The following is a 12688-nucleotide window of genomic DNA, read 5'->3' on the forward strand; positions in this document are numbered from 1 at the left end:
TTCTCCCTGTGCAGTGTTAGAGAAGCCTAAGGACTGCTCCAATTTACACTAGCCTGCAACATGCACAGGGGTCCAAAATTGCAGTTGAGGACTGGCATTGTACAGAGTTCCTAGATGAGATCTATAGCACTAGCTGATCATCCTTATACTCGGGAGATCGAGGGTTTGGTTTCACCAACTTCATGGCCGGATTATCAAAAGTAATCACACTTTATTGAAGGATTTTGGGCTATTGGTTTACTATATGTTGAAGAAACTTTTATTTTGGCCTTCAACTAAACCACCTTGACCTGTGAGCCCATCAGATTTAATTAGCTAAACAGAATCAAACTGGGTCAAGTACTTGGAAAAGATAATTAAAGGAATACCTAAATGGTGAAGGAAGTGAGACTGCAGATTTAGAAGATTATTGTCTTCCCCTTCAATAACTTATGAACCATGCCCCAGGAGGGTGCTCGTAACTTCATATAGTCTGCTGAGTCACCACAGCTCAGAGTGGAGCAGATGACTTCCTAAAAACTGCCATAGATTTTAGCCTTCTGCAGGGTTATATATAGCAATAGAAAGCATGCTTTATAATATAAAGGAGGATTTCAAATATACAAGACTATTTTATTGTACAAACAGAATGGTGTATATAATGGTACCCAAAGAATATTTCAGTTTCTCATGAGAGTTCTAATTTGAAATATACACTATTGTGTACACTATATATATATACATATTTGTACATGCATACTGAAAATCTGTAGGCTCACAGACAACATTTTGGGTGATGTCCTCATTTGACCATATTGGAATTTGTGTTTGCCTTTTTCTACAACTTGCACTTATTCAATTCATAAATTCCAAGGCTAGAAGGGGACATTGTGATCATCTGGCTTGACCTCCTGTATAACACAGGCCATAGAACTTTCCCAAAATAATTCCTAGAGCCTATCTTTTAAAAAAAAAACATCCAATCTTGATTAAAAATTGTCAGTGATGGAGAATTCATCATATCCCTTGGTGGATGTTCCATGCAAATCCCTAGATGTCAATATGGAATGTAGAGAAAATAACATTTAGGACCACAGGCATTGTTCAACAGCATCACATCTTCGCTCCATCTAGCTAGAGAAGGGTGAATAATTTCAGATAAAATGTGAGGTGACCCCAATCGCCACCTACTTTTTCAATCAAACGTGTATAAAACCCTTTTCCATCCCTTCTCATCCTTCAATTTTTGTTACTTTACACTTATGGTGTTTAGTCAGGGACTGAGGTGCCAAATGGCACATGAGATAGTTTATTCTCCCAATATTTCCATGTACCCAGAAGTGTCAGTAGGAATAAGCTTTTACTAATCAACAAGCTGTTGGTTGCTTCTCCAAACCAGACCCAAATTTTGATCGTGTAAAGGTTTGCCCATCACTATATCTAGATTGGTATTTTATTCAAACAGAAATAGAAACAAAGTTGAATATCAATACGAGATCTGAACAATCCTTATCCTGCAATTTGGGGGATTTAAGAATAGGATTCATTTCTAGATTAGAATGTTGTTCCTCAGACCCTTCTCTATAACTATCTTGAACTGGAACAGCAAATTAATACACCACCAAAACTGAGGGATCTAGGGAATCCAAATCCAATCTGCACAGCTGAAAACCATCTCTTGTTTTAAGCTAGATGTCTAGTTCTAATTTATATGTTTCAAAAACATAAGAACTAGTATTCCACTCTCATGGTTTATCCTGGAACTAGAAATCCTCCAGGTAATATGCAGAAGGCTCCTTGTTTCTATATATGGTAGTTGCTTATATATTATTCTGATTTAATAAGCACAGTGATTACTTGTAAAAAATGTTAGAGCTGTCTTTGATAACTTGATATTATCATAGTATTCATTGATATTCCCTATAATTAGTACAGGGAATATCAAGGGAATACTGCAGTAACATTTTTTAGTTACCAAGGCAATTGAAAAGGTTTCAAAGGTACTGCTATATCTTTATATGAACAGTTACTGTACAGAGCAATATATGCACACATATTGCACAGTACATCTGCTAATGTCCCTTTTCTTGTCTCATGTGGTTTCATAGAAATCCTTCTAGGATAATTCAGTTTATTCTTTCAGTCCTTCATCAGACGGATGGGGTTACAAAATCATAAAATGTCCTTATAGTACTCTCTTCTTTCTGCCTCAATAAATATCCATCATTGTTTTCGAGTTGTTGACCTTCCTGCACCTTTCCAGCTGAGGAAAGGTTGAGAGAATAACCCAAAATACCCTGAAAGAATTAGCATAAAAATAAGACACTAGAAGCCTCAGACTGCATCTTTCTGCATTTAAAGAAAGTATTAAATATAAAAATTTATATGTGTTTGTTTGTGAGCATGTATGTCTATTTAGTGTATATATAGTGTGTGTAGCTATCACAGATAGGGATGTACACTCACGTATTTGTGTGTATAAATATATGAAAAAGTGAGGTGGACTACTAGCGTTATTGTAAAATACTATTAGAATATATAATTAATACTATATCAGCTGTGTTCTCTATAGCTTTCCTGAACTGAATTATATATGGGAACTGGGCCAAATTCTGAAGACTTACTCAGACAAAAGTCCCCTTGAAGTCAATTTCATTATCTTGATTATTCTGAATTTCCATGTTCATGTTTTTAAAAAAAAAAAAAAGAATCTTTTCAATTGCCTCTGTTTTTCTCCAGCAAAATTCTACAGGTAACTTATTATATACCGAAACTGAGGTTAAAAACATAATAGCATGGCCAAAGCAGAAAATGGCTTCATTCTCAAATGTATTTTTTCTCTTCACTAAATCTCAGACATCACTAAAAACAAATTCACACATAGCATATTCCCTTACTTGTGCTGATTCTGCTAATCCTAACTAATATTTTTTTAAAAGAAATAGAATCAATTAATTAACATCCAACTATTAATGTTGCTGAAATATCAGCCTAGTGCTACTGATTCAATAGCAAATTGAAATTGTGAATTATTAATTAAAAGGTTTTCTAGTTTCTAACATTACAATTTCTATTGAGTAACAAACTTTCCACACCTTTGCTTCTTTTTATTCCCTTAACATACTAAGATATCCAGAGCCTCAAGTGTTCATGTTTAGTAAAACATGTACTATATTTCCATTAAAAATTTTAAAGTAAATAAGCAAAGCAATTCACGGATTCTATAATACAATTGCTTACCGTTTGTTCTTGTGGACTAATGAGGTCTGTGAGGATTAAGTTATGTTGGGAATGATTCCTTCTGTGACGAGATATCTGAAAATATATTCAGTTACAACTTAGAATTTAGCTTGATATAATTGTACCAAATCAAACAAGATTTTACATTAAGGACTGAGTGAAAAAATCTGTTGACAGGACATGTGCAGTGTGTGTGTGTATATGTGTATTTTATCTATTAAATAAAAATGAAGTTTTTGAAAACCTGGTTCCCATTGAGCATGAACAGACTCTAAAAATCATTACTAGTCCTAATGTTTGCAGTGCAACTATTGGAAAATTAAGCTAAAATCAACTGGCAGATAAGCCTTCGGAGCTTATCTAGGATACTTCATTCAACGATCTCAAAACAGTTTAAAAAGATGGGTAGTATTATCCCCATTTTACAGATAGGGAAATTGAAGCAAAGAGAAGTTAATGATGAGCTCAAGGGCACATTGCAAGTCAGAGAGAGAGTAAAGAGATAGACTAAAACTGGGAAAAGAAGCTAATGTATCTAATATATTCCAGCACATGTAATGGCTATTTCCAAACCTTTCGTAACTAGAAGACTACATAAATATTTTGATTCTGATTCTGCAGCATTCCCAAGGATTGGGTCCTTAATTTCTTTAAGTCCCTTCTTTTTTTCCAGGATAAAAGTGTACAAAACTGTAATTGACAGAAGCATTACACATGACCCTAGGAAATTATCAGAGCTACACGAATCTTTCACAATGAACCTAAAATTCATCTGGATTCAGGTTTTCCTACATATGTGAAACTCAGGCCAAGTTACCCAAAAATATGCTAGGTCTTTTTGAAAAAGTTGGTTGTACTTTAATTGAGTTTTGAACAAAAAAGGGGTGATTTACGGTTTGGGGATGGAACCCTATAGAACTCTATGGTTTTTACATGGTTCGAACCCAACCCAGAAAAAAACTGAAAGTTTGATGAACTTTTACTATATTCTCCTCATAATTCATTCTCTTCTTATCTACTAAAACACAGTTAATAAAAAGCTATGCTGTATGCTGTTTACAGTTAAATGTCTGAATCTACCAAATGTTCTTAATTAATCCATCGGGCCTCCCTTAAAAACAGTTAACCATATTATGATCCCATATTTTTCTGCACACATTGCCTTCGTGTTTATTTGTAAGCACTGAAATTTTAAGCCCTGAAATCTATATTCTAGATACAGCTCTGCTCTCCTAGTCAGAGCTAATGAGCTTAATGAATTACCAGTTATAAATTTAATACAAACATTTCAGAGAAAAAGATAAATAGTCTTCACAATTCAAAAGTTTCTCTGACCTATTTATGAAGAATATCACTTAACAATTTCATTAGGGGTGAGTAACAGCTGGTGACATGGCTGTGTCCTAAAGTGTTTTTCTCTCTTAATATTCTGCATCTTAAGCAATCGAGCTTTCATAAGAAATACTTTAGTTAGTGGCAGTCCCTCCTTTGGGGAGAAAAAAAATGTCAGACCACATTTTCTGTATTTTGCAATCTTGTTTTCAGGAGTGTCATGTTCCTGTTTTATTAGCATGTAGGGTAAACAAGAATGATTTGCTGATGCTATTGAGAGAACTTCTAAGACTGTGGTCTTTCTATTTAGATTTTGGATTGAACTTAATATTAATGCAAACAGAGGCATGTGAATAAATTCAAAATAAATTAATTCAATTTATCTTTTTTCTTTATCTTCAGCATTTACAGATGTGGAGATTGTATACTGCACAGGACATATAACTAAACTATTCAAGTCTAGATCATATAAATTCTCTCTTATAGACCTCCTGATCTAATTATTCTTTACATATAACAAGGCATATTGCTAAATGATGTTTTTTAAAATATCATTTTCTCTCAGCTATATTATATAAAAATGACATACCACTATTCCCTAAGGTCTATTTTATAGCCAAGCAATATTCAACTGGTGGTTCAAGAATCAAATTGCGTTTTTTTGTGGTCCTGCATGCCACTCTTGTGAAGTCCACTGGACTGATCAGAGAGCTTCTTTTCTCTGATCGTGGGCACAATGGCCAAAGCAGTGATAAGGGGAGTGCTCCCCATGCTGCCTGACACACACTAAAGAAAATGGACAAGAGCCACTGGGATATACCTTGAAACAGCCAGAAATCAGCAAGAATGAATGGTCAGAGAAAGAAAAGGGAGAAGTATCCCTCCATCTCCTCCCAAAAACCATCGACGTGTGGGGAAAGGGATGTGTGAAGGAAAGAGAAAGAACAAAATAACATGTAGGGGAATATACAGAACATGGCAGTTGGAATGACCCACCCCTGACATTTCCTGCCCTGCTTCTGGCATTCAAAGATTTAAGGTTGCCCTCAGCATGGTTTGTGTTTGTGACGGTCTTGGCTAATAGCTATTGATAGACCTCTCCTCAATTAACTTATCCAGTTCTTTTTTTGAACCCAGTTATATTTTTGGCCTTCACAACATCTGATGGCAAGGAGTTCCACAGTCTAATTGTGCACTTTGTCAAAAAGTATTTTCTCTTTTTGTATTAAACATGCTGCCTATTAATTTCATCATGTGATCCTTGGTTCTTGTGTTATGTAAAGGGGTAAATAACACTTCCTTAATCACTTTTTCCACACCATTCATGATTTTATAGACCTCTACCACATTCCCACTTAGTCCAGTCTTATCTAAGATGAACAGCCCTAAACTTTTTAGTCTCTCCTTGTATGGAAGCCATTCCATACTCTTGATCTTCTTTGCTGCCCTTCTGTGAATCTTTTCCATTTCCGCTCTATCCTTTTTGGAATGGGGTGAGAAGAACTGCACACAATATTCAAGAACTGCACACAGTATTCAAGAACTGAACACAGTATTCAAGGTGTGGGCATACCACAGATTTATATAGTGACATTATGATATTTTCAGTCTCATTTTCTCTCTCTCTTTTCTATCTCTTTCCTAACTATAATGATAGTTCCTAACATTCAGTTAACTTTTTGACCATTATTGCACACTGAGCTGAAGTGTTGAGTGAGCTATTCACAGTGACTCCAAGTTCTCTTTCTTGAGCAGTAACAGCTAACTGCGAATCCATCATTATACATGTGAGCTTGGAATTATTTTTTCAAATATGCATTACTTTGCACTTATCAATGTTAAATTTCATCTGCCATTTTGTTGATCAATTACCCAGTTTTATGAGATTCTCCTGTAATTCTTTGCAGTCCATTTTAGATTTAACTGTCTTGAGTAATTTTGTATCATATGAACTCTTTGCCATTTCACTGTTAACTCCCTTTTCCAGAACATATTGAATATGTTGAATAGCACAGGTTCCAGTATAGTCCTAGGGGACCCCACTATTTACCTCTCTCTGTTATGAAAACTGAACGTTTATTCCTACCCTTTGTTTCCTGTCTTTTAACCAGTCACTAATCCAGGAAAGAATCTTCTCAGTTATCCCATGACTACTTAGTTTCCTTAAGGGGCTTTCATGAGGTACGTTGTCAAAGCTTTCTGAAAATCCAAGTACACTATGTTGGCTAGAACATCCCAACCTTCCATGCTGACACCCTCAAAGAATTCTAATAGATTGGTGAGTCCAGACTTCCCTTTACAAAAACCATGTTGACTCTTCCCCCAACAAATTATGTTTATTTAAGTGTTTGCCTGGTACTGAAGTTAGGCTCACTGGTCTGTAATTGCCAGGATCACCACTTGAACCATTTTTAAATATTGGCGTTACATTAGCTACTCTCTGGTCATCTGGTTCAGAGGCTTGTTTCAGCAAGAGGTTACATAATACAGTTAGTAGTTTTCCAATTTCACATTTCAGTTCCTTCAGAACTTGATGAGTACCTTCTGGTCCTCGTGACTTACTACTATTACATTTATCAATTTGTTCTAAAACCTCTTCTCTATTGATACAGATTTGTCACCCAAAAATGATTGCTCTGATGTAGGCATTTCCCGCACATCCTCTGCAGTGAAGACAGGCAAACAGACTGACAGAGGAAAATGCATTCAAAAGATTTCCAGAAAGCAACAAAACAATTGCCAGTTCCAGATATAGATGAATTTCTTGCCTCATTATTTTATTCTTTAATAACCTTCATTGTACATGCACCAGAAACATTAATGGAAGCTGCATGTGTGTGTGTGGAGAGAGAACAGGATTCTTCGTTGTTTAGACTGTAAATGACCGATATATTAGTAGTTTTGTAGAAATGATACCAGAGATCCTCTAAAAGTTGAAAATACAAAATTATGCCAAGTACTGATGTGGATTCCAATGCAACTCAGACAAGAACATCCTTCAGCCCCCAATACTAAATCTAGATCTAAACTTTAAATCTCTGGCCCATCTCTACAGTGAATCTAGCCAAACCAACAATATCATAAGAGAACTCCCCAAACATCTAATTCTCAAATGAAAGGAAAGTTTTTTCTATTCATTGTAATTTATGATAAGCATTTGAGTTTACGGAAAGCACCACTCTTTTATTCAGAACTTCATAAACTGAATCAGAGCATCCTGACAAACTCCTGACAGAAGTAAAGGCACACTGTGGAGATTTGTCTAAAATGTCATCAGAACATAAATATTTATATTTTGTAAATATCCCATCTCTTAAAGCAGTTATGGTCACATTACATCATTGCTTGCCAAATATACTTATAGTCAGTAGGAATCTGTTCTTAATAGGCTCATTTGATTGACAGAAGGCTGCTTTGGAAACCAACATTTACAAATAAATCCTCAATTTTGCTTTATGTAAAATACTGAAAATCTTGGTGATTACTAACAACTTCAAGGTGTACAAACATTTAGAGCAGGATACACTCCATTAATTTGGTTCCAAGATATTTATGTTTTATAGGAACACAATAAGGGGCATGATTTAGGATTTCTCCACCCCAGTACCGTACACCCCATTATCCTAATAAAGTCAAGCTGAACCTAAATAATATCTGTCATAACACCTCTATCTCATTCCATAGTGTGTCATGAAAGGAAGAGATTTATACAAGTAGTTCTAAAAAGGAATCTCAAGTAAAGTCATCTTATCAGCAGTTTTCTGATTTGATGAACATTCTTCAGTCAGCAACGTCACCTGCAGCATTAAAAATCCACTCAGTGAGTGCCTGCAAGTCCATGGGCAAGTCTGGTTTTGTTAAATTCAGCCTCAGCAACTTCTTCTTCCCATCCCTCCCCCTCACCCCCCAGTTAGCTAAAGGGTATCCTCTACTACTGTAGTTATTCTAGCATCCAAGAACTGATCCAGTGTCATACTTTCTGCAAACACACAGAGCCTCTGTGAAATACGCCTGCTACTCCATAGGCACTGATAAATGTCTCACAACTACTATTTTAACACAATTAATTTAATGTAAATGAAATACTTTAACTTTTACAATTAGTTGATCTCTTATTTCACTTCCTTCTGTGCTCCCATTTGTTCTCAAGATGCTTTCTAAAAATAATATGCTTTGTTATGGGGTTTCACTCTTTGTGCCGATAAACCAATCCTAGCAAAATACAGCTCATTGCTAGTTAATCTCTTATCACAGCAGAACCCTGATCCTAAAAAGGGGTCTTTGGGACTCAGTTTTAACACTAGAAATCGGATTCTAATCCAACTCATCTTGGCAGTGAACAGAAACTTACTCTGATCTTTGTGTCTAACCAAAACTAACCAAGACAGTTGGGATTTCAAATATGGACTCCTAACAAACTACTCAAGCACAATCTACAAAGAATTATTGCCCGGAATTATTTGCTGCATAATTATGAACAAATGAATTCCAGAAAATTGTAAGAGGTTTGTGGACAATTCACAAACAGAAAAAGAGATTTAACTTGTTGAATAAATTATTAAGTGTGAATTATTCACCCAACAAGCTCTATCTAGGAGCAACAGAATCACAGTCTATAGACACTAGGACTTCCAAGTATAAAAATCTGATTTGGTTAGCAGAATTAAGATGATTTGCCTCCATAATTTCCTCAAAAATGCTCGTGTTACACCACCAAGAAAGCGATTTTCATGGATGTTTTAGTAAGTTTTCCACAAGGATATTTTCACTCTCTCCAAGTTTTCACCTCCCTTTTAAGGGACATCTCCAGAGGTTATGTCTATTATTTTACTGCATCAAACTCAATTGTAACTTCCTTAATGGAGAATTCCTTGTAAACACCCCAATATGGAGACTGCACTTGCTAAACTCTCTGGCCCTAATCCAGCAAAGCACATAGGCATGTGCTTAAGTGCTTTGCTGGATCAGGGCCAGAGAGTTCAGCACATTGCAGGATCAATCTTTCCAGCTGCAACTTGCGTTTGCTGTACAAATACAAAACTAGCCACATGAACTTCTGTTACTCTAATTCACACAAAAAAGGAAGGGCAAGTAACACTTATTCAGTGTTGTCTGTATTCATTTCATTTCATTTCCAGTCACTCAGATACCACAGAGATGAGCAGCTTGTAATAACCTACACAGATACAATAATTTACTGTAACTTTTTTAATAGCACCATCTAGCACCATCTGTGGACAAATGTTAAACACTGTATCATCTAAATTTACAGCTGGCTCCCAAATAAAATGTGTTTTGTTTTTTTTAAGTTTAAGACCCATTCTTAGGGGTTATGGGACAAACCACAACCACCATCTGGTTTGGGAACAATTCTGTGAAAGGGTCCTTTATGGAATTTTCTGCCCCCTCCTAGTCATTTGGAATATTTTATGAAGGTTCCAGCCCAGAGATTTTCCTTAATCATTCCATCACGAGGATGACCCCACACTATTAAGAAATGGCTTCTTCACGTCCCCCAGAATCAGCAGGTCCCCTGGGGCTGATAACTTCAACACCAGGTCTGTAGCCATTGAAGCACGCCCAGGTTTCCTCATAATGTAACTCCAAGGGAACTCTGTTGGAGTCACCCTGTCAGGACTATCCCCATCAACTGTTGCTCAAGGGACTCCCTGTAAAGGGGAGTGAGAACTTCTCCCAGATAGAGGGAGTGATGGAAATCATAATGCAACATAAGGCTGAATTAACTTTTTGTCCTGCTTTTCCACATGGCTTCATGGGAAGAGGGAGGAATGATATATGTCACCTGAATCCCCGTGCTGTTCCTAGCCTTCTCCTTTTCCATGAACAGAAGCTCTATAGTATCCATAGGAGGTAGAGGTACAATGCCATGGAAGTGATTGAGATCTCTCTGCACAGAACAGGGATTTTCCTGGCGGGAACTCCTGTGCACCTGCTAGGAACTGAATAATCTGTCTATACATCACTTAATAAAGAAACCATTTCATGGTCCTCACACAACTGAGTATATTACATATTGTCATCAGAATCTGTAGACTCAAGAAAAAACAGTTTTGTGTTACATTCATACTGCATGTCTCCTTCGAGCACACTGCCCTCTATATTCAGTTCAGATCTCTTGAGTCTGAGAGAGTAATGATAATGATTTTGTTTCCCTCGACCTCTTGATCACTTATAAATCAGAGTCCTATAAGCCTTTTCCACCATGAGAGGGTCTCCCTTCATATTCAAGTTGATAACGGTATGTATTTTATATCAAGGCAATTAGCTAGAAAAGGGAGTACTCTACAGAATCAGGGCTTAGTCTGGATAAGCATCCTAACTATCAAATATTTACTCCACATGTAACCATATTTATTCAGCTTCTTTAAGCAGTAGGAGTAAGAATACAAAGATTTTCAGATCGTAGATTAAATTGGGGTTAATCCTCAAGGTGTACTGGCTGATAATAAGAGCAGTAATTATGGGTTCTACTCCAAAAAATGGGGTTCACTGAAAACGTGTCATATTTCCCCCCAAAGTTCTTACTGGCCTATCTAATAATTGATATTTTTGCCTCTTAGAATTATGTCAAGAATGACTCTTCTGCCTATATCAGGCATTAGGTATTTATCTGAGTTTACAATACCTTGATTTTAAGGACCAGATCGCAGCCCAAACTATGATCCTTTTACACGTCTCTGGCCGTGCAACAATTAAAGCTGGTCCATCTGGGAAAGTGACAATTTCCCTACCTTGAGGGAGTTCCCATCTCCTGTAGCAGGCTCTAGGTCACCCTTTTCTACTCTCTGCTGGTATAGGAATCAGGTCCAGATCATGCTTGCGGGAGGAGGCACAGTCACCAAAGGCTGTTACCAGTTCATGTAAGGCACCGAACCCCTAAGGCTGCTCTATTTATGTCAGGGGCCATTTTGACTCCTGACAGTCCTGGGGATTAAAGCATATAGGTGGCATACAGCCACATTTCCCTCTACCTCCTAGTTTCTTCACCCTAGGCCTCTCAAGTGGCCCCAAAGATCAAGATCTAAATCTATGATAAGTATAATACAGGTTTGTTGCACAGATGAACATTTCGAACAGTGAAACAATAAGTAACCTGAGACATAAGGGGGGTTTTTTATGTTTTGATATCTGTCTTTTTCTGGTATTATATACTGTAATCTTTATACACATCAATAAATAGCACTCATCTAGTGAGAAGACAAAATATGTTAATAATACATGTGTATCCATAAATCGGTCCCTTTTCAGCTTGCCTTTCTATTGTTCTTAACCTAGTACTTTTGGTTAGCACAGCAGTAGTAGCAGATACCAGACTGTTCTTAAATATTGCAAGTGTATGGGGTTGGAGGGTACTTTAGTGAAACTGGATATGAAACAGAAGCAACGGGAGGAGTACCAAGGTAATAGAGGCATCAGCAGTAGTTTGGTACATTGTGCCTTCATCTGTCATGTGTGTACTGCTGCACTTCTTGCTGTTACAACAGCAACAGCTCATGAGAGTTGTTAAAAACAAAAAGAAACTATATACTTTCTGTCTAATTTACTATTATTTTAATTAAAACAACAGAATAGACAAGAAGAAATGTATAGTCTCCATGAAAGAACCCAGGATGTTTAACTCACTGTATCAGCTATTCTAAACTGAAATTGTTCTCCAAAATGGTATTCACAGGGCAGATGGGTAGATAGACTCCTTAAACATTGAAAGGTACATATACAGAAAACAGTTACATACTAGTTACACAACTGCATTCACTACTCACTGAATGCATTACAATAGTCCTTTAACGTAATTTCTGTAAGCATTGCCTTATTGGTAGAAGAACAGTTAATAATGTCACAGTGTTATAGATCTGCAACTACTACATACTTATAGATAGATAGATAGGTAGATAGATAGATAGATAGATAGATATAAAAGGGTATTCTCAATATTCCAAGATCTACAAACATACTCCTTTCTACTTGATGCTTCATTAATATGTCTCTTTATCTTGCCCACCTAATTAATTCTCCCAGATTTAGACAAGCCAAAAGCTCACCTTATGCTACTGCAGAAGCAATTTTTATTTTTGAAGGTTAATCCAACTCAGCAGGATTTAGGGATGGCACTTTT

General features: G+C 36.5%; 1 protein-coding gene across 4 annotated transcripts in view; it reads right to left on the bottom strand.

Moving 5' to 3' along the window:
• Positions 1-12688, bottom strand: part of ARHGAP15 (Rho GTPase activating protein 15) — a 431141-nt gene that overhangs the window by 369389 nt on the left and 49064 nt on the right. For all 4 annotated transcript variants that reach the window (XM_067549899.1, XM_067549898.1, XM_067549900.1 and 1 more), the window contains one exon: positions 3220-3294. In XM_067549899.1, coding sequence (XP_067406000.1) covers positions 3220-3294 — 75 coding nt within the window. The remainder of the gene's footprint in view (positions 1-3219; positions 3295-12688) is intronic.

Source organism: Emydura macquarii, unplaced genomic scaffold, assembly GCF_026122565.2.
Source record: "Emydura macquarii macquarii isolate MOO-44397 ecotype Brisbane River unplaced genomic scaffold, CSIRO-AGI_Emac_v2 contig_1253, whole genome shotgun sequence".
In the NCBI taxonomy this organism is placed as follows: Eukaryota; Metazoa; Chordata; order Testudines; family Chelidae; genus Emydura; species Emydura macquarii.